General features: G+C 39.6%; 1 protein-coding gene across 17 annotated transcripts in view; it reads left to right on the top strand.

The window, feature by feature from the left end:
• CATSPERB (cation channel sperm associated auxiliary subunit beta) overlaps positions 1 to 27,116 on the top strand; it is a 114,653-nt gene that overhangs the window by 63,120 nt on the left and 24,417 nt on the right. For 15 of the 17 annotated variants that reach the window (XM_084970021.1, XM_084970022.1, XM_084970026.1 and 12 more), the window contains 4 exons: positions 1,498 to 1,642; positions 11,579 to 11,733; positions 15,538 to 15,692; positions 24,880 to 25,070. In XM_084970021.1, the coding sequence (XP_084826147.1) occupies positions 1,498 to 1,642; positions 11,579 to 11,733; positions 15,538 to 15,692; positions 24,880 to 25,070 (646 nt within the window). The remainder of the gene's footprint in view (positions 1 to 1,497; positions 1,643 to 11,578; positions 11,734 to 15,537; positions 15,693 to 24,879; positions 25,071 to 27,116) is intronic. The other 2 variants (XM_084970032.1, XM_084970031.1) reach the window with 1 other exon arrangement.

The following is a 27,116-nucleotide window of genomic DNA, read 5'->3' as shown; positions in this document are numbered from 1 at the left end:
GAAAGGAGATGAGCTCTATGAACCAGCAGAAAGGTTGGCCTTAGGAACACAGATAAGTGTTCTATAGTAAAAGGAGGAAGGAATGCTTGGGGCTTCAAAAGCTGATAGGTGGGTAGCTATGGTAATGGAAATTGTGGGAATTTATCTTCTATTTTCTCAACAAAAATCAAAGTTATCATTTATGAGTGAAGATGGAGGAGGAATGTTGAGGGGCTGGGAAAAGAGAGAAAGGAGTAAAATAATTGCCCAGGAAGATGGGAAAATGAACTGACTGAGAGAATGAAGTATGGTTGCTTGAGCTTTGTACTCATGAATTCAGCATGTGACCAGTTGAGCATTATTACATGTTTTCAATGGTGGGGGTATAGACATAGTGGAACAGTCAGGGGGTTGTATTTAGCTACAGTTGGAGTTCCACCAAGAAACTGTTAACAAGCAAAAAAGTGTACAGGTGGGGAATGCTAGATGACAAAGAAAAATTAAGAAATCAAAGGCATGAATATTTAAAAGTAAACTCTCTTTAAAGATATGTTTGTCCATGAAGAAAATCTAAAAGATACATACCAAATAGTAAAACGGAAGAGTCAAACAAGGTGGGAGGTAAAGTCAATTTCATTTCTGCACACAATCAACAATACATTTGAAAACAAAATTTGAAACATTGCTTACAATAGCCAAAACAAAACAGAAACACACAAAAACTGTGAAGTACCTAAGAAGAAATCTAAGAAAAGATATCCAAGAAAATTATCAACTTTACTGAAGGACATTAAAAACTTTATGAAGACATGGACATAAACATGCTTATGGATAAGAAAATGACTTATCAATTCTTCCTTAAATTAATCTGTAGATCTAATACAACTATATAAAAATCCCATCATTTTTTTGTAGCATTTGACTCTAAAGTATATAATGTAATGTCAATTATACCTCAATAAAAAAATTTTAGGGAAAGCAAAAAAAAGTATACATGGAAAAACAGAAGACTAAGAGTAACTAAGACACTTCTGAGGAAGAATAAGGGAGAAAGATTTGCACTATCAGATACTAATATTTTTTAAAAGTTGTAGTAATTGTGATAATGTGGAGAACTCTAAAGATTCTACAAAAAAAATCTTATTAGAAGTAATAAAGGAATTCAGCACAGAAGTCTCATTTCAATACTGGTAATTGCCGTCCACCATATCCAAAGGCACCCAACCCTTGATCCTTTTATGAACAAGGAGGACCTAGTTGGGAGACAATGGAATAACTTTGTTCTTTTGTACATTCATGATGCACACACTGTCTAGAACTGAAGACTGCCACATGTACTGTCACACAAATTCTACGAAGGAAATAGAGGGTTGACTAAGCAGGTGAGTAGGTATGTGTGTGTGTGTTTGATGGATGTGGGAATATGGGAAAAATCATGCTATGTGACTTTTCTCATATAGGAAGACCAGGCTGATAGGTAATTGCTGGCTTTTACATAGTGGCTCTTTATTCCCTTAGGTATGGCTTTCAGTTGATGGTGGCAACACTTTTGAATTATTAGCTGACTTTCATGATGACATCATAAAGAATGTTTATCATAGTTTTTATACTTCGGATATTACTTTTGTTTCCCAAAGTGGGAAGGTTTACTCCACAAAGGCAGGTGAGGAATTCACTTTTATTGGTATAAGCTCTGAACGTGAGCCAGGGATTAGAAGATGAATTGCTGTATTAATCATAATCCTAAAGTCTCAGGCCTATTAGGGGTGATGGATTTTTAAAAATTTTTGTTGTTATAAAATAAACATAACAGAATTTACCATCTAAACAATATTTATTTATTTAGTCTTTTTGCCTTTTCTAGGGCCACTCCTGTGGCATATGGAGGTTCCCAGGCTAGGGATCGAATCGGAGCTGTAGCCGCCAGCCTACGCCAGAGCCACAGCAAGGAGGGATCAGAGCCACATCTGCAACTTACACCACACCTCATGGCAACGCCAGATCCTTAACCCACTGAGCAAGGCCAGAGATGGAACCCACAACCTCATGGCTCCTAGTCAGATTCGTTAACCACTGCGCCACAACGGGAACTCCCTAAACAATTTTTAAATGTATAGTTCATTAGTATTAAATATGCACAAATATTCTGCCACCATCACTATCATCCATCTTCACAACTCTTTTCATCTTAAAACTCTACATTCTATAAACAATAAATCCCCAGTCCCCTTCTCCTCACAGCCCCACATAATGCCCATTTTGCTATCTGTCTCAATGATTTTGACTACCCTGGTACTTGATATAAATGGAATCATATAAGAGTTCCTATCATGGCTCAGTGGTTAATGAACTCGACTAGCATCCATAAGGACATGGGTTTAATCCCTGGCCTCGCTCAGTGGGTTAAGGATCCAGAGTTGCCATGAGCTGTGCTGTAGGTCACAGATGCAGCTTGGATCCCCTTTGCTGTGGCTATGGCATAGGCTGGAGGCTACAGCTCCATTTAGACCCCTAGCCTGGGAACCTCCATATGCCACAGGTGCAGCCCTAAAAAGACAAAAAGACAAAAAAAAATTTAAAAATTAAAAAAATAAATAGAATCACATAGTATTGTCCTTTTGTGACTAGATTATTTCAGTTAGCATAATATCCTCAAGGTTCACCCTTGTGGTAGCATATGTCAGAATTTTCTTTCTTTCTTTTTTTTGTCTTTTTGCCATGTCTTGGGCTGCTCCTGCGGCATATGGAGGTTCCCAGGCTAGGGGTCTAATCGGAGCTGTAGCCGCTGGCCTACCCCAGAGCCACAGCAACGCGGGATCCGAGCCGCGTCTGTGACCTACACCACAGCTCAGGGCAACGCCGGATCCTTAACCCACTGAGCAAGGCCAGGGATCGAATCCACAACCTCATGGTTCCTAGTTGTATTCGTTAACCACTGCACCATGATGGGAACTCCAGAATTTTCTTTATTTTTAAAGCTGAATAATATCAGTTGTATGGTATATATAATGGTTTGCTTATCCATTTAGCCATCAGTAGACACTTGAGTTCCCTCCATGTTTTAGCTGTTGTGAATGGTGTTGCTACAAACATGGATACACAGATATATCTTGGAGACCCTGCCTTTTTTTTGCTTTTTTATGGCACACCTGTGGCATATGGAAGTTCCCAGGCTAGGGGTCAAATCGGATCTACAGCTGCCAGCCTACGTCAATGCAGGATCCGAGCCATATCTGTGACCTACACCACAGCTCACAGCAATGCTGGATCCCCAACCCACTAAGCAAGGCCAGGGCTCAAACCCTCATCCTCATGGATACTAGTCAGATTCATTTCTACTGTGCCACAAAGGGAACTCCCTCTTATTTCTTTTCTTTTTTTTTTTTTGACTATTTGCTATGGCTAGAACTTCTAGTACCATATTGACTAGAAATGATGAGAGTGGGCTTCCTTAACCTTGTTCCTGATCTTGGACAAAAGCTTTAAGTCTTTCACCATTGAGAATGATGTTCACTGTAGGTTCCTCATATGATTTTCATTATGTTCAGGTAGTTTTCTTCTATGTCTAGTCTATTAAGTGTTTTTATCATGAAAATATGTTGAATTTTGTCAGATGTTTTGTATCAGTTGAGATGGTGTTGTGATTTTTTTCCCTTTCATTCTGTTAATGTAGTGTATTACATTGATCAGTTTCCAGATATTGAACTATCTTTGGTTTCCAGGAATAAACCATACTTAATCCTGGTGTATACTCCTTTTAATGTGCTGTTGAATTCAGTTTGTTAGTATTTTGTTGAGGATTTTCGTATCAGTGTTCATCAGGATATTGGTCTATCACTTTATTTTTTTTTGCAATGTCCTTGACTTTGGTATCAGGATAACACTGACCTCATGGAATGAGTCCAGAAATGTTCCCTCCTTTTCAATTTTTTGGAAAAGTTTGAGGAGGATCAGTATTACTTCTTTAAATGTTTTGTAAAGTTTGCCAGTAAAGCCATCAGCTCCAGGGCATTCTTTGTTGAGGTAATTTTTATTACTAATTCAGTCTCCTTACTAGTTTTTGGTCTATTAAGATTTTCTATTTCTTCATGATTTAGTCTTGTAGTTTCTAGGAATTTTTCATATTATCTAGCTTATGTAATTTGTTGTTATACAGCTGTTTATAGTACTCTTTTATAATCCTTTCTACTTCCCTGGAAGTAGTAGTAATGTCCCTAATTTCATTTCTGATTTTAATATCAAATTACTAAATTACTTCTTTTTTCTCATTTCGTCTAGGTAAAGGTTTATTGATCTTTTCAAAGAACCAGCTTTTTCTCTCTTGTTTTTCTATTCTCTATTCTGTTTTCTCTGCCCTAATCTTTATTACTTCCTTCCTTCTGCTAGCTTTTAGTTTACCTTGTTCTTTATTTTCTAGTTCCTTAAGTTTTAAAATTAAATTGTTGATTTGAGAAATCTCTTGGTTTTTGTTCTGTTTTAATTAATTTTAATTGAGGCATAATTGATGTATAACATTATATTAGTTTCAGGCATACAACATAATGAAATAATATTTGTGTACATTGTGAAGTGATCACAATAAGTCTAGTTTACATCCATCACCATAAATAGTTACAAATTTTTTTTCTTGTGAAGGGAATTTTAGGGTCTACTCTCTCAGCAACTTTCTTTTTTAATTTTTTAAAAGTAAATTTTATTGGAGTGTAGGTCATTTACAATGTTGGGATAGTTTGAGATGTATAGCAAAATGAATCAGCCATACATATACATATATATCCATTCTTTTTCAGATTCTTCTCCTGTACAGGCTAATACAGAGTATCAAATACATTTCTGGGAGCTACACTGTGGGTACTTGTTACCAATCAATTTTTAAAATTTTTTTATTTTTTATGATTTTTTATTTGAACAACTTTCAAATATATAACATTAAGTCACCATACTGTACTTTACAGGCATATGTCATTTTATTGTGCTTCATTTTATTACACTTCCCAGATATTGCTTTTTTTTTTTTTTAACAAATCAAAGGTTTTTGGTGACCCTCTGTTGTCAGATAATGGTTAGCATTTTTAGTGATAAAATACTAAAAATTTAAATCAAGTTATGTACTTTGCTTTTAAGACATAATACTATTGAACCTTTAATAGACAACAGTCTAGCATAAATATGACTTTAATGTACACTGGGAAAACAAAAAATTCACATGACTTGCTTTATTACTTTATTTATTGTGGTGGTCTAGAAACAAATTTGCAGTATCTCCAAGTTATTCTGGTACATCTCCATGACTTATTTATTTTATAATTAGAAGTTTGTCCTTTTTGGCTCCCTTTACTCATTTCTTCCTTATTTTTTAATATAAATATTTATTTCAGTAAACTTCCCCCTTAGCCCTACTTTCATTTCATCCTATAGATTTTGGTATGTTGTGTTTTCATTTTCATTTGTTTTTAAATATTTTACAATTTCCCTTGTGATTTCTACTTTGGTGGATTGATGGGTTTAAATGTGCTTTGTTTAGTTTTCACAATTTTTTGAATTTTCCAGTTTTCTTTGTCATTGATTTTTAACTTTATCTCCTTGTGGTCAAAAAAGATACTTTTGATATTTATCTTTTTAAATCTGTTGAAACTTAATTTGTGGCATAACACATGGTCTATCCTGGAAGATGTTCCATATGCACTTGAGAAGTGTATGTACTGCTGATGGGTGGAGTGTTCTGTATCTGCCTGTTAGGTCAAGTTGGCTTACTGCACTGTGTAAGTACTTGATATGCTTACCTGTCTTCTGTCTGGTGTTCTACCTATAACTGTGAGTGAGGTATTGAAGTCTCCAGCTATTGTTGTTTCAACTGTTGTCACAAAATTATGTCATTATACATTGTGTTCCCCCAAACATAAACTAGCAATTCTTTCAAATCACTGGTCTCCTAAATTATGTAGAAAATGAGATTTGGAGTCTCACCAGGAATAAAAGGAGGAATGTCAGTTGTTACCTCTTCCGGCCAACACTTGGGGTTGTTAGTCTTTTAAATAGTAAGCCATTATGGTGAGAATCTACTGGTATCTCCTTGAAGATTTAGTTTGTGTGAGTAATAATGCTGAGCACATTTTCATGTGTTCATTGACCAATTTTAATATCTTGCTTGTGAATTATCTCTTTGAGCCTTTTTAATCATGTTTTTTTATTGGGTTGACTTTTTCTTTTTTCCCTTTTTTTTTTTTTTTGGTTTTTTGTTTGTTTGTTTGTTTTTTGGTCTTTTTGCCTTTTCTAGGGCCACTCCCACAGCATATGGAGGTTCCCAGGCTAGAAGTCGAATCGGAGCTGTAGCTGCTGGCCTATGCCAGAGCCACAGCAATGTGGGATCCAAGCTGTGTCTGGGACCTACACCACAGCTCATGGCAATGCTGGATCCTTAACCCACTGAACGAGGCCAGGGATCGAACCTGCAACCTCATGGATGCTAGTCGGATTCATTAACCACTGAGCCACGGTGGGAACTCCATTGGATTGACTTTTTCTGTGAGCTTTAATGTATTATGGATAGGAGTCCTTTTTAGTCCGTTTAGTCCATTTGGAAATATGACTTGGTAACATCTTTTCCCAACAGGTGGATTATTTTTATCCACTTCATGGTCTCTTTTGATGAACCAAATTTTTATTTTTAAAAGTTCAGTTTCTCAATCCTTTTTGATTAGTGCTTCTTATATCCTGTTCAAGAAATCTTTGCCTATCCCAAACTTATGCAGATATCCTCCTGTTTTCTTCTAGATTAATTGTTTCAGATTTCTTGCCTAGATCTATGTACAATTTCTAATTTTGTGTGTGATGTGAGGTTACATTCTTTTTCCACATACAGCTCTCAGGTTCCCTGCTCTAGCCCTAGGTTGAATATTCAAAGTCATACTTTTTTTGGTAAGCTCCCAAATACATCCATAAATCATCCTACTCCATAATCTTTGTAAAAACCATGATTGTTATAGTAATCAAAGAAAGCCACCCCATCTGGTCACCTAAAGTCTTGCTCTCCATAGGCCTCCTCCATCCCATGCTATTAGCTTGGAGGAATTGTTGCCCTCGCTTGGTATGGATTGCCAGTGTCACAATATCTAGCAGAAGTCATCTCTGCATGCATAAAGTAGGTGAGCAGGAGTTCTCACTGTGGCTCAGCTGACTAGTATCCATGAGGACGCGGGTTCGATCCCTGGCCTCACTCAGTGGGTTAAGTTCTGGCGTGGCTGTGGCTGTGGTGGAGGCCAGCAGCTGCATCTCCACTTCTACCCTTAGCCTGGGAATTTCCACATGCTATGGGTGTTCCCTCCCCCCCAAAAAAAAGACAAAAAATATAGATGAGCAGCTCAGTTTCAGAATCCTGCCTTGATATTCTGTTTTCTAGGGATAGTGCTGGCAAAAATACTGTACCAGTAATCATACTGGCAGGAAACATAATCCCACTCAAATGTGTCCCCTGTAGAGCCTATTTGTAGAATGGTGGGCTAGTTAGAGGGACCAAGAGAAATATTAAAATATTCAGAGACTAGCAATGGAAGAAGGCCATACAGTTCCTTTGGCTAAAGGAGTAGTGCAGGTAGAGAGAGAGAGATTGATTTCTCCTTCCCTTGTTTTTATCTCGTGTTAATGCCATTCGTTGGCCAAAACCAAACAGAAGCCAGCTGGAAACAGCACAAGTATTACAATTCACAGGAGTCAGCCTTTCAGTGTACTGAACAGGGAAGAGAAAGTCTGGGAATAGATCTGGAGGAAGGGGCCAATAAAAAATAAATAGCACATAATATGAAGCAAACATCAAAACAGACTAACTAAGCAAGATTACTTCGGAAACAGTAAAAATAATTTTAACACCTAAGAAAATCTTTATCAAAGTATAGTTGATTTATATTATGTTTCAGAGGTACAGCATAGTGATTCAGTATTTTCACAGCTTATACTCCATTAAAATAATTTATTACAAGATAACGGTTATAATTTCTTGAGCTATACAATATATCCTTGTTGCTTATCTGTTTTATACCTAGTAGTTTGTATCTCTTAATCCTATAAGAGATTGGATTATTGGATTATTAAGAATTGCCTTTCTCCTATTCCCTCTCGCCTTTGGTAACCATTAGTTTGTTTTTAGTATCTGTGAGTCTGCTTCTGTTTTGCATATACATTCATTTGTATTATTTTTTAGATTCCACATGTAAGTGTTGTCATACAGTATTTGTCTTTCTCTGATTTATTTCACTAAGCATCGTATTCTCTAAGTCCATCCACATTGCCATAAATGGCAGAATTTCATTCTTCTTTATGGCTGAGTAATATTCTGTTGTATATAGAATCCTTCTTCTTTATCCATTTGTCTGTAGATGGGCATTTGGGTTGCTTCTGTATTTTGGCTATTATAAATAATGCTACGAACGTTGGGGGCATGTATCTTTTTGATTTAGTGTTTTCTTTTTTTCTGGATATATATCCAGGAATAGAATTGCTGGATCATGTGGTAGTTCTATTTTTAGTTAGTTTTGTTGATGTTGTTTCAGTTTTTTGAGGAACCCCCATACTGTTTTGCATAGTGACTGCAAGGAGGTCAATTTTTTAAACTAAATAAAAACCAATAATGGAAGCAAAAACACTTCTGAATTATTTGAGCTAGAAAATGTGAATCATTTTAAAGGCATAACAAAATCAAGTCAGCACTGGACTTTTCTGCTGCAACAGTGAATGTCACATATTCTTGTAAAGAATATTCCCCAACAATTCTGGAGTTCCCTTCGTGGCTCAGTGGTTAACAAATCCACCCAGGAACCTTGAGTTTGCGGGTTCAATCCCTGGCCTCGCTGGGTGGGCTAAAGATCTGGTGTTGCTGTGAGCTGTGGTGTAGGTCACAGACTCGGCTGGGATCTAGCATTGCTGTGGCTGTGGTGCAGTCTGGCGGTTACAGCTCCAGTTAGACCCCTAGCCTGGGAAGGTCCATATGCCGTGGATGCATCCCTAGAAAAGACAAAAAAAAAAAAAAAAAAAGAATATTACCTAAGAATTTGGAGCGAACTCAACTGTTGCCAAAGTGTAAAACCAACAGAAGAATGTTGTAAACACTATATTTCATCAGACCTGAGACTCATTGATTGTAAAATGCACTTTATTCTATTAACACAAAGAAAGAAAAACTCTTGCATTTGAACTTCGACACGGTGTTTTAACAGCGGTTGCGGTGATGCCTGGATAACACTGACATTGTTTCCCCAGCTTGCTGTGTGATAAGACAAACATTTCACATTTTTCTCAGTAGTAAAACATAGTGCAATTTGTGCTTGTGGTTTTCTTCCTTCCTTAGGTCCGATAAAATGCTTTGTGGTTGTTCTGCAAGAAAATGTGGCTTTGTGGCAATGCTTCCAGCGATACATACGCCCTGATTTATTTTCCTCTCTTGTTACACCTACAGTAATTTTGTTTCAATGCCAAATTATAATGTAATATTTTAAGGCATTTTAAGCAACATTAAAACTCAGTACGTATTGGAAATTCCTGCATGGCACAGAGGTTTAAGGATCTGGTCAACTGTGGTGAGGGTTTGATCCCTGGCCTGGGAACTTCCACATGCCATGGATGTGGCCAAAATGAAAAACAAAACAAAACAAAACAAAATCTCAACATGTATCATACTAGTGTTTCAGGAAACTCCAAGTGATGACAATATAGAGTGGAGACAAAGTATATGCATGTGTAACCGATTGACGACTATGGTGTGACTGTCACCTAGTGGACAATGATTGTAAGACACATCAATTATAAAACATCTTCATTTCCCAGGTGTAAAAATGTGAAAAAGTGTATCTTACATGTATAGATGAAATATAGCATATTGGATCTTAGCAATTTTAATGGTTACTTTTATATTTCAACTTGACTGGGCCAAGGGGGTGCCCAAATAAAACATTTCTGAGTGTGTCTGGGAAGGTGTTTCTGGACGAGGTTAGTGTTTGAATCCATGGACTCAGTAAAGCAGACGGCCCTTCCCAGGGTGGGTGAGCATCATCCAGTCCCTTGAGGCCTCAGCAGAATGAAAAGGTGGAAGGAAGAGGAATTCATCCTTTTTGCTTCCTACTAGCCTGCTTGACCTGGGACTCTGGTTGTCTCCTGTCCTGGAACTGGGATTATATCAATACCCCTGCCCCAGTTCTCAGGCCTTTGGGATCTCATTGGGAACTCCACCTTCAGCTCCCCTGGTCTTAAGCCTTTGATTCTCCATCTTATAGACAACAGATCATATAGCACTTCTCAGCCTCCATAATTGCATGAGCTAATTCCTCAAATAAATCGATGGATGGATGGATGGATGGATGGATGGATGGATGGGGAGAGATATAGGTTTGTCTAGTGTGAGAAGTGGCCTAAGACACAAGAGAAATGCAAGACACCAAATTTGGTTTAACATATTAATCCTAGTCTAACTAATGACCCAGGGGTCTCTACTGATAATTCCCCGTGCCTTCTGGAGGGTTATTTTCTCACTGCCTTCTGCCTATCCTGTATAGGATAGGAAGAGAACCACTGCCAGGAGGAGCTAACCTTTTTTTGTCTAGAATTCATAAATGTCCCCTTGCTCTGTCTGTCCTTCACCTATGTCAGCAAACAGGTTCTGCAATGAAATGGAGCCTGAAAAAGACTTTCCAGAGACTCACCAAAGACCAGCATGGTATTTTGCTAATTCTGGAAACTCAGAGCCCTTCTCTCACCTCTTTTTTTATTTTTTTGTCTTTTTTGTTGTTGTTGTTGTTGCTGTTTCTTGGGCCGCTTCCGCGGCATATGGAGGTTCCCAGGCTAGGGGTCCAATTGGAGCTGCAGCCACCGGCCTACGCCAGAGCCACAGCAACGCGGGATCCGAGCCGCGTCTGCAACCTACACCACAGCTCACGGCAACGCCGGATCGTCAACCCACTGGGCAAGGGCAGGGACCGAACCCGCAACCTCATGGTTCCTAGTCGGATTTGTTAGCCACTGCGCCACGATGGGAACTCCCTTCTCTCACCTCTTAGTCTAGTTTTTAAATTTTTTATTGAAATATAGTTGATGTACAATGTTGTGTTAGTTTTGGGTGTACGACAAAGTGATTCATTTTATGTATATTCTTTTTTAGAGTCTTTTCCACTATAGGTTATTACAAGATATTGAGTATAGTTCCTTGTGCTCTACAGTGGGTCCTGTTACTTGTCTATTTTATATATATAGTAGTATGTATATTTTAATCTCAAACTCCTAATTTATCCCTCCCTCTTTCTCCTTCGATAACCATAAGTTTTTTTCCTATATCTGTGAGTCTATTTCTGTCTTGTAAAAAGTTCATTTGTATCATTTTTTAGGTTCCGCATGTAAGTGATATCCTATATTTGTCTTTACCAGATTTACTTCACTGAGTATGATAATCTCTAGGTCCATCCATGTTGCTACAAATGGCATTATTTCATTCTTTTTTATAGCTGAGTCGTATTCCACTGTCCTACCTCTTAGTTTAAATGAAGTTTTTGTAATATATAGTTTAAAAGTTCTCTAATTGTATAATATCACTATTGAGAGACTGTTTCTTTCCTAATAGGATTAGGAAGATATACTGAAATTGGATCCATCTCTGATCAGATTTTCACTTTATACTATGACCACATGGGATTCATACATAAACTGACTCCAGATCATTTTGAAGCTAGTGGGTCATTTGGTGCCTTTGGAAATTCTAAAGGTATTTTTGGACAGGTCAGTGATACCATGCATTAAAACAATTTGCCTTGTTTAAAGAAAAGATACCGTATTCTATATACAGAGATATGGGAAAATGGGAAAATATTTTCCTTGTGACAAACTCTTATTTATGCTTTTTGCTCTACTTAACTAAAGGAAAACCTCCATATATAAGGGAAGATCTCCAAAATCTGTCAAGTCCCATACAGGGTTATATAGATTTAACTCTCCCAGGATCTTTTCTTTTGCTTTTGCTTTTTAAAAAAATTTTATTTATTTATTTATTTAGCTTTTTAGGGCCACAGCTGTGGCATATGGAAATTCCCAGGCTCAGGGTCAAATCAGAGCTGCAGCTGGTGGCCTACACTACAGCCACAGCAACACCAGATCCAAGCCATGTCTGCAAACCACGCCATAGCTAGTGGCGATGCTGGATCCTTAACCCACTGAGCAAGGCCAGGGATCAAACCTGTATCCTCATGGATACTCGTTGGGTTCATTTCTGCTGAGCCACAATGGGAGCTCCCAGGATATTTTCATGTAAGTGTCTTCACAGCAATCCACCAGATATGCTAAGTTAGATCCAACCCAAGTTCATGGTGGGTTTGACACTCCACCTCTCAAGATTGACCTTTAAGAAACATGAGTTCTTTTTTTCCCCACCGTTTTACCTTTCTTCTTTCCTGTTAACCCTGTCCCCTTGCTTCTCACTTTTCTAATGCTAACAGAGAAAGAAGTCATCATCTACTTCACAAATGATATCATAATTAGATTTTCCTAATAATTTCAATGGATAATGTGCCATTTGTGAAGGTACATATACCTATGAACTCATTATAGGACACAAAATTGTGATAATTAATTCTCCTCAATACATCAGCAAAGAATTGGACAGATTTTTTTAAGTGGGATTATATAAAACCTGCCCTTTGGCTTAAAAGAATTAGAATAAAGGATGACTCTAGTGTTAATAGAAATTACCAGGCCAAGACTGTGGTCCAGAAGGAGATGTTATAACTTCCCTGTCTGTCTGAGATATTTGTAGAGAGTAAAGTGGAGCTTTTTAGGGACAATAAGATGCCATCACATGACTCCCTGTGTATTTGTTTGCCACTCTGTTGTGTGAATCTGCATAGACTTAAATCAAGCCACATGAGCAGGAGGGTAGCACTAACCAAAACAGCAGTTACCTCAATTTGCTTCACTAACTTCACAAGTGTTGGGAAATGTCTTGGATTTCCCACTGTGGCTCAGTGAGTTCTGAACCTGACTAGTATCCATGAGGATGTGGGTTTGATTCCCGGCCCCACTCAGTGAGTTAAAGATCTTGCATTACTGTGGCTGTGGCTTAGGCCAGTAGCCACAGCTCCCAATTCATCCCCTAGCCTGGGAACGTTCATATGCTGCAGATGTAGCCCTAAAAAGCAAGCAAGCAACCAAGCAAGCAAGCAAGAAAGGAAAGGAAAGGAAAGGAAAGGAAAGGAAGGAAGGAAGGAAGGAAGGAAGGAAGGAAGGAAGGAAGGAAGAAAAGAAAGAAAGAAAGAAAGAAAGAAAGAAAGAAAGAAAGAAAGAAAGAAAGAAAGAAAGAAAGAAAGAAAGAAAGAAAGAAAGAAAGAAAAAGAAAGAAAGAAAGAAAAAGAAAGAGAGAAAGAAAGAAAGAAAAGAAAGAAAGAAAATGTCTTAGTTCTTTCATGTGAAAGGTTAAATTATTATTAAAATGAAAAGCCAATGATGGGAACTTCCCACTGTGGCTCAGAGGGTTAAGAACCAACATAGTTTCCATGAGGATGCAGGTTCAATCCCTGGCCTTGCTCTGTTGGTTAAGGATCCAGCATTGCTGCAACCTGTGGCATAGGTAGCAGATGCAGCTCAGATCCAGTGTTGCCATGGCTGTGGCATAGGCCAAAGGCTGCAGCTTCAATTTGACTTCTGGCCCAGGAACTTCCATATGCCGCAGGTGCAGCCATATAAATAAAAATAAAGCCAATAGGGGTTTTTATACCCAAGGTGAGTGATTTCAAGGAAATCATGCTCCATATTATCACCTCCTTCTCCCAAAACAAACTACATGCACCCTCTCTGGATACAAATAACCCCTAGACCTTCTGTGTCTCTGACAACATGCCAGGCAATGTCCTGAGCACTTAATCTTTATAGCAGTTATTTATCTTCATTTTACCTATAAGGAAAGTGAGGCACAGGAAGGCTAAATAATTCACCCCAAATCACACAGACCACTAGTTAATGGAATCAGGCAGCAGGTTCCCGGGCCTGTGTCTTTAGTCACTGTGCTGCCATTCCCTCGACTTGTACATTCTTCTTATGGGATGTTCTTGCCGCTCCCAGGCTAGACTGTCGTGCAGAATTCTGAAAGCATTGACAATCATTTTCAAGAGTCCTTAAGCCATCTGTTCAGTCCCACATGTATTCTCCTGGCATCTGTTTCCCACTTTCTCCCCTTCTCAGTGGGCTCCCAAATTTGAGACCAGGGGAAAAGCCATGACAGAAAATGGATCTTGAAGGCACTATCCGATGGCTGTGCCCCCAACCAGCCTGCATTATCTCCCACCCCGTCCTCATGTCGCAAGCCACAAGGTCAACTCCCACACCCCATTGGGACTGGTCCCCACCTGTCTTCTCACCCATACAAGTTCCCAAGCTGGACAAGGTGAGGATCAGAGAAGGATGTTTTGAGAGGAAGAACTTCAGGTCTGGATTCTGGGCCAAAGGTGTTGACAGTGGCAAGGGAAAGCCTTGCGGAGCAGAAGCGAGCAGGGACTGTGCCACTAGCGTTGGGGACTCAGACTGCAGCTGTGCATAGTCACCAGCCTGAGATGAGGTTGGGGGAGCAGTTCTCAAGTGATGAGAGGTGCTCCTAGCCCCTTTCTTTTTTTTTGTCTTTTTGCTATTTCTTTGGGCCGCTTCCGCGGCGTATGGAAGTTCCCAGGCTAGGGGTCCAATCGGAGCTGTAGCCACCGGCCTACGCCAGAGCCACAGCAACGCAGGATCCGAGCCGCGTCTGCAACCTACACCACAGCTCACGGCAACGCCAGATCGTTAACCCACTGAGCAAGGGCAGGGACCGAACCCGCAACCTCATGGTTCCTAGTCGGATTCGTTAACCACTGCGCCACGACGGGAACTCCCCTAGCCCCTTTCTTACAGAAAATGCCAAATAGGAGCCAAGTTATAGAATGTGCACATGCAGACTCCTCCCCCTCACACAAGCCAAGACACTCGAGTCTTCACTGCAACCCTCTGCACAGGAAACGTCAACTGAGTTTCACTCCTCAGCATTTCTTTCCCTCCTCAACAGAAAAATGTGTGTTCCCTTGAGCCCGTGCATGGATATTCAGGCAGAATGTGTTGAAATACTCCTCCTGTTGATAAACAAAACTGTGTTTTTATGTGAACTGGAAGCAAAGTTGTTATTCACCCTTTGCCGTGATGGAAACAGAAAGTCATTTGGGAGTTCCCATTGCTGCGCAGCAGAAACAAATTCGACTCGTATCCATGAGGATGTGGGTTCAATCCCTGGCCTCGCTCAGTGGGTTCAGGATCCAGCATTATTGTGAGCTGTGGTGTAGGTTGCAGACACGGCTCAGATCCTGTGTGGCAGTGACTGTTTTGTAGGCTGGTGGCTACAGCTCTGATTCAACCCCAAGCATGAGAACTTCCATAGGCCACGAGTGTGACCCTAAAAAGCAAAAAAAAAAAAAAAAAAAAAAAAAAAAAAATTAAATTGTTTACATTTAAATACAATGTTTTGGTTTTTACATTTTACATTTAAATACAATCTTTTCTTTTTTCATATTCCAGGCTCCTGACATGGGCTTTGAGACAGCCCTTGCTCCGCAGCATATCACCTTAAATGAAATGATCTTTTTTGCATATGTGCCTGAGAATGAACCTCAGGGAAGTATCTACACCAAGAAATTCAACGAGATTCACTTTGGAAAAGTGATACGCTCCAGGTAGGTACTGATTAACGTCACATTTTTACTTAGATGTTCTAAATTCTGAATTTTGAGCCTACCTTTTGGGAATAATTTTCTTAGTCAAAGAGAGTCTCTTTCTGACATCTCAGAAGGCCAAGTACATCTATGGACTCCAATGTGCCTTGGTACAAAGTCGCAGTTTTAGAAACACGGGGCAAGGTATATCAGCACCAAAGAAAGGAGTGTTTGTCATCTTGAGTATCAACAGCCCCTGAGCCACACTGGGTCCACGGAGCTCACTCACATGGCAGTTGTGTGTGTGTCCTAAAGGCAAGCACATTTAACGGAGAGGCCATCCTGCAAAAAGACTGTGTGTCAGGGTATGCAGAGTTCCCAAGAACTCTTACTTCAGAGACATTGGCCAGAGCCAATGACTCTTAAAGCTACCTTTAGGCCCAAAAGCTTTTTTTATTTTTATTTATTTATTTATTTATTGTCTTTTTGCCTTTTCTAGGGCTGCTCCTGTGGCATATGGAGTTCCCAGGCTAAGGGTCTAATCAGAGCTGTAGCCACTGGCTTATGCCAGAGCCACAACAACACAGGAACCAAGCTGCATCTGCAGCCTGCACCACAGCTCACGGCAACACCAGATCCTTAACCCACTGAGCAAGGCCAGGGATCGAACCTGCAACCTCATGGTTCCTAGTCAGATTCGTTAACCACTGAGCCATGATGGGAACTCCCTAAAAGCTTTTCTTTGAAAGATAATATGAATTCTATAACCAACCCCCAAAATATAACAACCAAAATAGGAACAGTTTCAGATTAAACTCGCCCATCTCCAAAGGAGTGGGCCTTCTTCCACCAGGTTGAAATATGTCTATTATACAGGCCTTGGGCTGTCACTGGACATGGACAGTTGTGTAATGACAGCTGACCCAAGTCTGCAACAGAGGAGCGCAAAGCTTTGAGAGAGTGATTTCCTGGGAGCTGAGGCCTTGTTTGAAGGATCTTGGAAGGCTTCTCAGAGGCCATGATGCTTACGATGAGATCAGAAAAATGAGACTGAAGGAAGGAGTGGGGTAGGAAAAGGTTCCAGCATGAGCGAACCGTGTGGAAAAGGCCCCAGGCCAAAGGATCTGATGTGTGTTTGAGACACCAAAGGAAAAGCCAGAGTGACTTGTGTCAGGACCCAAGGAGAAAAGTCCTTCAAGACCAGGTCAGGTGGGGCCTTTTGGGTCCCGGTGAGGAATGTGGATGTTATTTTAAGGGAAGGAGAAGCCGTCGAGGCTTTTAATGAGGTGAGTAACCGGACTGATTATGTGTAATCTGTTTACTGAATCAGCTAGATAGCTTTAGTTTTCCTCCTTCCTTCTCAGATTCCCTCTGCGGACCTATTTCCTTTCTGCCTCTAGGTAAAGTATCAGGCAAGTCTCATCGCTTTTCTCTTAGAGAGTAACTAAATACTTCCTGCCTTAAACACTCTTAAGTCAGCCAGTTACCACGTGACTCCATCCCTGTTAGTGTTTTAAAAAACTTCAAAGTCTTATCTAAGTTTTTTTAATTAATTAATTAATTTATTTGGTCTTTTTAGGGCCTCATGGGATGGTCCCAGGCTAGGGGTCGAATCAAAGCTGTTGCTGCCGGGCCTGCACCACAGCCACAGCAACACTGGAGCCAAGCCGCATCTGCGACCTACACCACAGCTCACGGCAACCCTGGATCCTTAACCCACTGAGCAAGGCCAGGGATTGAACCTGCGTCCTCATGCATGGATGCTAGTTAGATTCATTTCCCACTGAGCCACAACAGGAACTTCTCTAAGTCTGTTTTTTGAAACTTCTGTTTGAACCTGACCCAGCCTGGAGAGCCTGGAGCTTGGGGAGGAGAGTTTCTCCTTATTATTTTTGGACTCATATCCTCCCTCCCTGGTAGCTTCTGGAGTTTGGGTGATCAGAGGGAGGTGGGATAAGGAGTCTGCTGATGGAAACCTCCAGAGTCCTTTGAAGGCAGTGACCCTTCCACCTGGGGACAACTTTCTGCATCCCCTCCCAGCCTCTGCAAGTCTTCCACTCTGTTGGGGCCCCTCCCCCTTCCAGCATTGCTTCTGGGCAGCTTTTCTCCCTGCCTCTCCCCAGCCTCCAGCACCATGCTGCCCCAGAAATAAGCTTTAGCTTGAATTTTGTGTGAGCCTTTTTTTTAAATGATGCTTTAAAGCTTTAACATATGTATGTATCAAAATATATTGTTTCGTTTTGCCAATATTTTACCTTTTCCCGTGACCTGTCTTTTTCATACAACCTGATGCTGTTACTATTACCCCATATGTTTTAAAAATTATTTGATATTGATGTATGTATCTGTATTGACACATATGATTATGCTGCACTCTATTTAGCTATTCTCCTATTCCGCCTTGTAGTTTTAATCTTTTGCTTTGTACTTTTAAGTTTTTAATCTATCTAGAATTGATGTTGATGTGTCGTGTGAAGTAGGAATCAGATTTCTTTCTCTTTTCTTAATACGGCTAACCAGTTGTGCAAATAAGTCCCTCCCTTTTCTCCCCCTCATCTGCAGTGTCACGCTGGCGGTATATTATAGTTCCACATGTGTGTCAGTCTGTCCCCATCTATGTCATTGCTATCTGTCTTCCTTAGGTCACATGACTCAATTTCTCTAACTAGGTAATCCGTATGACTAGCACCCCCTCCTGGTTTTTCTTGGCCTTTGTTCTTGTATTTTCAATGTTAGACTCAGCTTGTCAAGTTCTGTTAAGGAGAAGAAAAAAAAAGCAAACAACCTGTTAAAAGAAATTACTTCTCACAGCCAAATTCTGCCTTATATCTGCAATTAGATCTTGGGTGGAGATTCTTGGATCTTGCAGTAAAATAACTATCTGTTCTCCTAGAACTTTAGGCCCAAGACAGCCTCCTGACCCTCCATAAGGGTAGAGAGTTATTAGTTTATCCTTCCCTTATCCATAATGTGTCTTCACCTGTGCCCCAGTGATGGATGGCTTTGCTTCCATTCTCCCAGTAGCTTAAAGCTTCTGCTGCATAGGGGAGAAGGAGGAGGGAGGGAGTGAAGGAGGGAGGAGGGGAGCCAGGGCTTCAGTGCCAGCACCCTCCAGGTCCCCCTCTCCAGCTATGGATCACCTCTTTTGAGGCCTGTGTGCAAGTGTTTAATGCCTACCCGCTGTGGCTTAAGCCTTTTGCTTCTTATGAAAGAAGGTTCAGGAAAGTGAGTAGTAGGCTTCATGCCTGTTTCCTCCCATCCTCTCCGTCCCCATTGACCTCACCCCATACTCCCTTGCCACCTGCACTGCCAACAGGGGCACTCTGGTCTATTCCCTGCCTGGTCTTTCTTCTGAGCTTCTAGGGAAGCCCACGGGAAAGAGCTTGCAAGTGGGTGCAGACTCCCTTTGGAAAGGTGCCCCAGCATTTCCAAATTCTCAGGCCAGCACATACTTGGCCTTTGGCAGTTTTGTTGTTGCTGTTGTTGTTGTTGTATGATTTTAGCTACTTCTTACTTGCTTTCTTTGTGGCCAGCGCTGTATTTCTCCCTCCCACGCTCTTCCATAAATGAGACTGTTCCTGTGTTCAGACTTTTCTTGGAATGGCTTATTCCTCTGGATGTCAGGTCAGTTGGTTATCTTGTGACCTTAGTTCTCTGATGGCTTAAGGAAAGTGGTAACTGTGATTTATCTGTTTTGTTTCTTGTTGGGTTGCTTCTTTTTGCATCGAAAGCAAAAGCAGATGTCTTTTGTGTAGCAGTCTTACATTTTTCAAAGTTGCTAAATTTTTTTGACAATTCCAGTATTTTTCTACATGTTCTTTTGGATTTTCTGAGAAGAGATAAATTTTTAAAAAATTTATTGGTACATCATTGACTTATAATGTTGCGCTAGTTTCAAAGGCAAAGTTAATCAGTTATACATATACATGTATCCATTCTTTTTCAGACTCTTTTCTCATATAGTTCACTACAGAGTACTGAATAGATTTCCTTGTGCTATACAGTAGGTCCTTCTTACTCATCCATTCCATATATAGTAGTGTGTATATATCAATCCTAACTTCCCAATTTATCCCTTCTCCCAATGTTTCCCCTTTGGTCACCTTACATTTGGTTTCAAAACATTTAAGTCTATTTCTGTTTTGTGAATAAGTTCTTTTGTATCATTTTTTATTAGATTCCACATATTGGTGATCTCATGTATTTGTCTTTCTCTGTCTGACTTACTTCACTTAGTATGATAATCTCTAGGTCCACCCATGTTGCTGCAAATAGTATTATTTTGTTCTTTTTATGGCTGAGTAATATTCCGTTTTATATATGTACCACATCTTCTTTATTCATTCCCCTGTCAAAGGACATTTAGTTGCTTCCACATCTACCTAAAGAGTCAAAGACCTGTACTCTGTAAACTATAAGATGCTGATGAAAGTAATCAAAGATGGCACAAATAGATGGAAAGATACACTATGCTCTTGGGTTGGAAGAATCAATACTGTCAAAATGACTATACCATCTAAGACCATCTACAGATTCAAGCAATCCCTATCAAGTTACCAAAGACCTTCTTCATAGAACTGGAACAAAATATTTTAAAATTTGCGTGGAAACACAAAAGACCCTGAATAGCCAAAGCAATCTTGAAAAAGAAAAATGTAACTGGAAGAATCATGCTCTGCAATTTCACACTATACTACAAGGCTACGGTCATCAAAACAGTATGGTATTATCACAAAAACAGAAACAGAGATCAATAGAACAGGATAGAAATCTCAGAAATAAACCCAGGCAACTAATCTACGACAAAGGAGAAAAGGTAGTCTCTTCAATAAGTGATGCTGGGAAAACTGGACAGCTACATGTGAAAGAATGAACTTAGAACACTCTCTAACACTGTATAAAAAAAATGGACTAAGGACCTAAATGTAAGGCCAGATACTATAAAACTCCTAAAGGAAAACATAGCAGAACACTCTATGACATAAATCATAGCAGTATTTTGTTTAATCCACCTTCTAGAGTAATGAAAATAAAAACAAAAATAAACCAACAAGACCTAATTAAACTTAAAAACTTTTGCACAGCAAAGGAAACCATGAAAAAAAGACAACCCACAGAATGGAGAAAATATTTGCAAACCAAGCATTATAAGGAATTAATCTCCTAAAAATATACAATATCTCATGCAGCTTTATATCAAAAAAATATATAACCCAATCAAAAAATTTGCAGAAGACCTAAAAAGACATTTCTCCAAAGAAGACAGGTGGTTAAAACACACACACACATGAAAAGATGCTCAACATCGCTACTTATTAGAGAAATGCAAATCAAAAGTAGCACTTCACACCAGCCAAACTGGGCATCATCAAAAAGTCTACAAACAGTGCTGGAGACACTGTGGAGAAAAGGCAACCCTCCTACACTGTTGGTGGTAATGTAAATTGGTACAACCACTGCGGAGGACAGGATGGCATTCCTTAAAATTCCATAGAACTACCATAGGATCCAGCAATCCCCCTCCTGGGCATATATCCAGAGAAAACCATAATTTGAAAAGATACATGTACCCCAATGTTCATTGCAGCATTATTTACAATAGCCAAGACATGGAAGCAACCTAAATGTCCACCAACAGAGGAATAGATAAAGACGATGTGGTATTATACAATGGAATATTATTCAACCATAAAAAGAATGAAATAATGCCACTTGCAGCAACATGGATGGACCTAGAGATGAGCATACTGAGTGAAGTAAGACAGAAATAAATAGCATACAATATCACTTATATGTGGAATGTATAAAAAAAGTGATACAGAGGAGCTTGTTTATAAACAGAAACAGACTCACGGATTTTAAAACCAATCCATAGGGTTACCATAGGGGAAACTGTGGGGGGGGGGGAATTGGGAGGATGGGAATAACAACTACTGTATAGAATAGATGATTAATGGGAGCCTACTGTATAGCTCAGGGAAATCTACTCAATAGTTTGTAATAACTCATCTGGGAAAAAAACTTTCCAGTGTTCACTTTGCAAAGTGTAACCTGAAACGAATACAACATCATAAGTCAACTATACTCCAATAAAATTTTTTAAAAAAGCTGACATCTAACCTCTCCTGGAAGAGTGGAGTTTGATGGCCCCCAAGGGCAATCTTAGACACTTGAATACAAAAGACTCATTTATTTCTCTGTTGGTGGGAGAAATGAGGAGACAGCTTTGGTGATTGGGGAATCTGCCTGGCTATTAGTCAGTGACTTCAGAGGCAAAGTTAATTTTTTTTAATTATGGTAAAAAAAATTATTTTTTAGAGTAGCTTTAGGTTCACAATGAAATTGAGCATAAAGTACAGAGAGCTCCCATGTACCCCTTCTCTTCACACAGCTCCCTCACTCTTTTTCTTTTTAGGGCCACACCTGCACCATTTGGAAATTCCTGGGTCTGAGAGGGATCTGCCTAACAAGCATTACGGAAAACAACATTTATCTTCCAATAGTTTCTCTCATATATTTGCTCTTTCACACTCTACCACACCCCTAAAAACCTTAGCACTTCTCCACACATTAATTAATTAATTAATTAATTAATGTATTATTATCTTTTTAGGGCCGCACCCGCAGCATATGGAAGTTCCCAGGCTAGGGATCGAATTGGAGCTGCAGCTGCCACCAGAGCCACAGCCACAGCCACTCAGGGGATCTGAGCCACATCTGTGACCTACACCACAGCTCACGGCAACACCAGATCCCCAACCCACTGAGCGAGGCCAGGGATCAAATCCACATCCTCATGGATACGAGTCGGATTCGTTTCTTCTGTGCAACAACAGACACTACCTATTGTTCTTTTTTAAGATGCTTGGTGAGCCCTGGTTCTAACCACCGTTTTGGGTTACTCATCACTGATGTCTCTTCCCAGTATAAGAATGACACACACTAATAAACAGTTGGTTTCCTATTGTCAACCTATCTTCTGTTAGTTTAATTTCTAGGGTCCCAGGCACAGAACCAAGGAGGAGAGAGGAAAAAGAGGTTTTATTCCTCTCCTACAGTTTATATTAGATAACAGTCCTTTGTCGGATATGTCTTCACCAGTCCGTGGCTTGTCTTCCTATTCTCTGGATGGTGTCTGTTACAGAGCAGAAGTTTTTGATTTCAGTAAAGTATAGCTTGTTAATTTTTTTCTTTCACAGATTGTACTGTTAGTGTTATATCTAAAAAGTCACCACCATACCCAGGTTCATCTAGATTTCTCCCATGTTCTCTTCTAGGAGTTTTAGAGTTTTGCATTTTATGTTTAAATCTATATAATTCACTCTGAGTTAATTTTTGTGAAGGAAGTAAGGTCTTTGTCCAGATATTTTTTTGCATGTAGATATCCTAGCTTAACATTTTAAACACAGATTATTTTTCTTGATTATAAAGCAATGCTCATTGCAAAAATTTCCTAAAAAACAGGCAAATATAAAGAAGACAGTTGAAATCACAACTATTTATGCTTTAATGAATTGCTGATTTATCCTTTTCAATATGCATTTCAACATTTTTCACCATGCTTCTTTCATTTAGATGTTGTAATATGACAACTTTCCTAATGTAATTAAAGACTCTTTGTGGAGTTCCCGTCATGGCTCAGTGGTTAATGGATCCGACTAGGACCAAGAGGTTGCCAGTTCAATCCCTGGCCTGGCTCAGTATGTTAAGGATCTGGTGTTTCCGTGTGCTGTGGCGTAGGTCACAGATGCACCTCAGATCCCCTGTTGCTGTGGCTGTGGCCTAGGCTGGCCGCTGTAGCTCGGATTAGACCCCTAGCCTGGGAACCTCCATATGCCGTGGGTGCAGCCCTCAAAAGACAAAAACTAACTAACTAAATAAAGAGGCTCTCTGGGAGTTCCCGTCGTGGCGCAATGGTTAACGAATCCGACTAGGAACCATGAGGTTGCGGGTTCGGTCCCTGCCCTTGCTCAGTGGGTTAACGATCCGGCGTTGCCATGAGCTGTGGTGTAGGTTGCAGACCCGGCTCGGATCCCGCGTTGCTGTGGCTCTGGCGTAGGCCGGTGGCTGCAGCTCCGATTCGACCCCTAGCCTGGGAACCTCCATATGCGATGGGAGCGGCCCAAGAAATAGCAAAAAAAAAAAAAAAAAAAAAAAAAAGACAAAAATAAATAAATAAATAAATTTTAAAAAAACAAAAAACTCTTTGTAAGTAGCATTTTAATAGACGCATTTTGTCTAAATAGATCAGGTATTACCATTTACTTAGTTTTCCTATTGTTGGGGGTTTTTTTAATGGCCACACCCACAGCATATGGAAGTTCCCAGGTCAAGGAGTGAATCTGAGCTGCGGCTTTGACCTAGACCACAGCTACGGCGATGCCAGATCCTTGAACACACTGCACTGGGCTGGGGATCAAACTCGTGCCTCTGCAGTGACCCGAGCTTCTGCAGTCGGACTCTTAACCTACTGCACCACAGCGGGAACTCCATATTCTTGGCGTTTTTGATCTCTTTTATCATAATGCTGTAATGAACATCTTTGACTAGAAGGCTTTTCTTCCTCCCTGTGTTCCAAGTTATTTCCTTGGGACAGAGCCCTGTCATATGGTATCAGAAGGGGGAAAAATAACGTCAGAGGTCTTTTTTTTTTTTTTTTCAAGGTCACACCCATGGCATATGGAAGTTCCCAAGCTAGAGGTGGAATTGGAACTGCAGCTGCCAGCCTACACCAGATCCGAGCCTCCTCTGTGACCCATGCCTCAGCTTAAGGATTCTTAACCCACTGAGGGAAGCCAGAGATCGCACCACATCCTCATGGAGCCCATGCTGTGTTCTTAACGCACTGAGCCACAGGGGGAACTCTAGTGTTAGAACTCTTAGCACATAATGTCAAATTGCTTTCTAGGAATCTCATACCGGTTGACTGTCCTATTAATAGTGGATGAGTGCCTATCTCTACTCAGTTCTAACCGTAATTAAACACTGTCTTTTAAAAATCTTTGCTAATTGGTAGTTGAAAAATTATATCCCGTTGCTGTAAATGACATTTCATTGAGTGCTAATGAGGTTGAACAAATGTTACTCAAATACTCATTTGTTAGCCAGTTGTGGTATATTTTATTTACAAATTATATATTCATAAACTTGCTCATTTAAGCCACTTTTTTATCTGAGTAGCTTGATGTTTGTTGGTTTATTTTTTTAGGAAAACTGGAACAGCTTACATAAGAGAGATATTGTACCATGACACCCCTAAAGGATTTTTGTCCTCAGTTATTGCAGAAATGATAGACCCTTTTGGAATAGAGGCAGTACATGAAAGCTCTTGTTTGTCTAGTTCCCTTTCCATTAATCAAGCTGGAAATTTCTTCTATAAACTTAGTCTTCAATTACAAAGTAAGTATAATAATACATCTCTGATGGCAGGGAAAAATGAAAAATTATCTTTTGGGAAGAGTGTTCATGTTTTTAATAGAAGAGTAGATTTCAGAATTGAGTCCAATTGATAATCTGCAGATGTCTACATATACTTAGATTCCTCAAGGAATTCTTTACTTCTAATATAATAAAATCTGGCTATCACTTCATTGATATTTCATCAATAGTAATACCTGTCATTAATGTCTATGATGTTATTTTGTCTTAAACAGTGCTCAGGAGACATGAGAGAAGATAGGAGGTCCATGCAGATTTTACCCTACATAATGAAATAATTTTGAATCATTCTTATGTGGGATGTTTCTGTTTCAAAGGATTATATGATAATACATAACAAAAGTTAGCATAGTTAGGAGTTCCCCTTGTGGCTCAGCAGTAACAAACCTGACTAGTACCTATGAGGACATGGGTTCGATCCCTGACCCCACTCAGTGGAATAGGGATTCAGCATTGAGGTGAACTGTGGTGTAGGTCACAGACATAGCTCAGATTTGGCATTTCTGTGGCTGTGGTGTAGGCTGGCAACTGCAGCTATGATTCAACCCTTAGCCTGGGAATTTCCATATGCCATTGGTGTGGACCTGAAAAAAAAAAAAAGTTACCATAGTTTATTATAAGGATTTGTGGTTTGTTTGTTTGTTTGTTTGTTTTTCAGTCTGAGCAAATGGCAAGCCACTGGAGTGTTTTAAGCAGAAAGTGATATGATTAAACTTACATTTTAGCAAGATCACCTTCACTGCTCTGTTGAGAATAGACTGGGCTGGTGATGGAGGGAGGGCAAGAGGAAAAGCAGATAAATCAGTGAAGAGGCTACTGCAACAATTGTGGGAGATATCATATTCAATGTAAGGTTCTTGTTACTCCATCTAAGTGGACAAATAAAGTGGATATATAGAAAGACAAGTCTGGAGTTCAGGAAAGACCTCCAGAAAAAATAAATTTGAGCAGTTAGAAGGAGAAGAGAGAGAAAGAGAAAGGAGCAGGAAAATTATTTGAGGAAGTAGTGACTGAAAACTTCCCTAACCTAGGGAAATCCTATAGAGTTCTAAAATAAGATGAATTCAGAGAGACCCACACAAAGACACATTGTAATTAAAATGTCCATTGTATGTTCTTGCTTCCTTTGTAATAGATTGATAGCCCATAAGTGCATGGGTTTATTTCTGGGTTTTCTATCCTGTTCCATTGATTTATATGTCTGCTTTTTTTGCCAGTGCCATACCATTTTGATGACTGTAGCTTTGTTGTATAGTCTGAAGTCAGAGAGCCTGATTCCTCCAGCTCCATTTTTCTTTCTCAAGATTGCTTTGGATATTCAGGATATTTTGTGTTTCCACAAAATTTTTTTTTAAATTTTCTCATTCTCTGAAAAATGCCATTGGTAATTTGATGGCGATTGCACTGAGTCTATAGATTGCTTTGGGTAGGGTGGTCATTTTAATAATATTGACTCTTCCAATCCAAGAACACAGTGTATCTTTCCATCTATGATACCTTCAACTTCTTTCATCAGTGTCTTATAGTAGATTTTTTGCCTCCTTAGGTATGTTTATTCCTAGGTATTTTATGCTTTTTGATATGATGGTAAATGGATTGTTTCCTTAATTTCTCTTTCTGATCTTTTGTTATTGGTGGTATATAGAAATGCAACTGATTTCTATATATTAATTTTGTATCCTGCAAATTTACTGGATTTATTGATGAGCTGCAGTAGTTTCCCAGTAGGATCTTTAGGATTTATGTGTAGTATCATGCCATCTGCAAACAGTGACAGTTTTACTTCTTCAGTTTGGATTCCTTTTATTTCCTTTTCTTCTCTGATTGCTGTGGCTAGGACTTCCAAAACTGTTTTGAATATAAGTGATGAGATTGAACATCCTTGATTCCTGATCTTAGAGGAATTGCTTTCATCTTTTCACCATTGAGTATGATATTAGCTGTGAGTTTGTCATATATGGCCTTTATTACGTTGAGGTATGTTTCCTCTGTGTCCATTTTCTGGAC

Source organism: Sus scrofa, chromosome 7, assembly GCF_054392235.1.
Source record: "Sus scrofa isolate SSC_HxYL_T2T_F1_AM1 chromosome 7, Sscrofa_HxYL_maternal_Yorkshire_Landrace_v2.0, whole genome shotgun sequence".
Taxonomy (NCBI): Eukaryota; Metazoa; Chordata; class Mammalia; order Artiodactyla; family Suidae; genus Sus; species Sus scrofa.
This window is presented reverse-complemented; position numbering and strand designations above follow the sequence as displayed.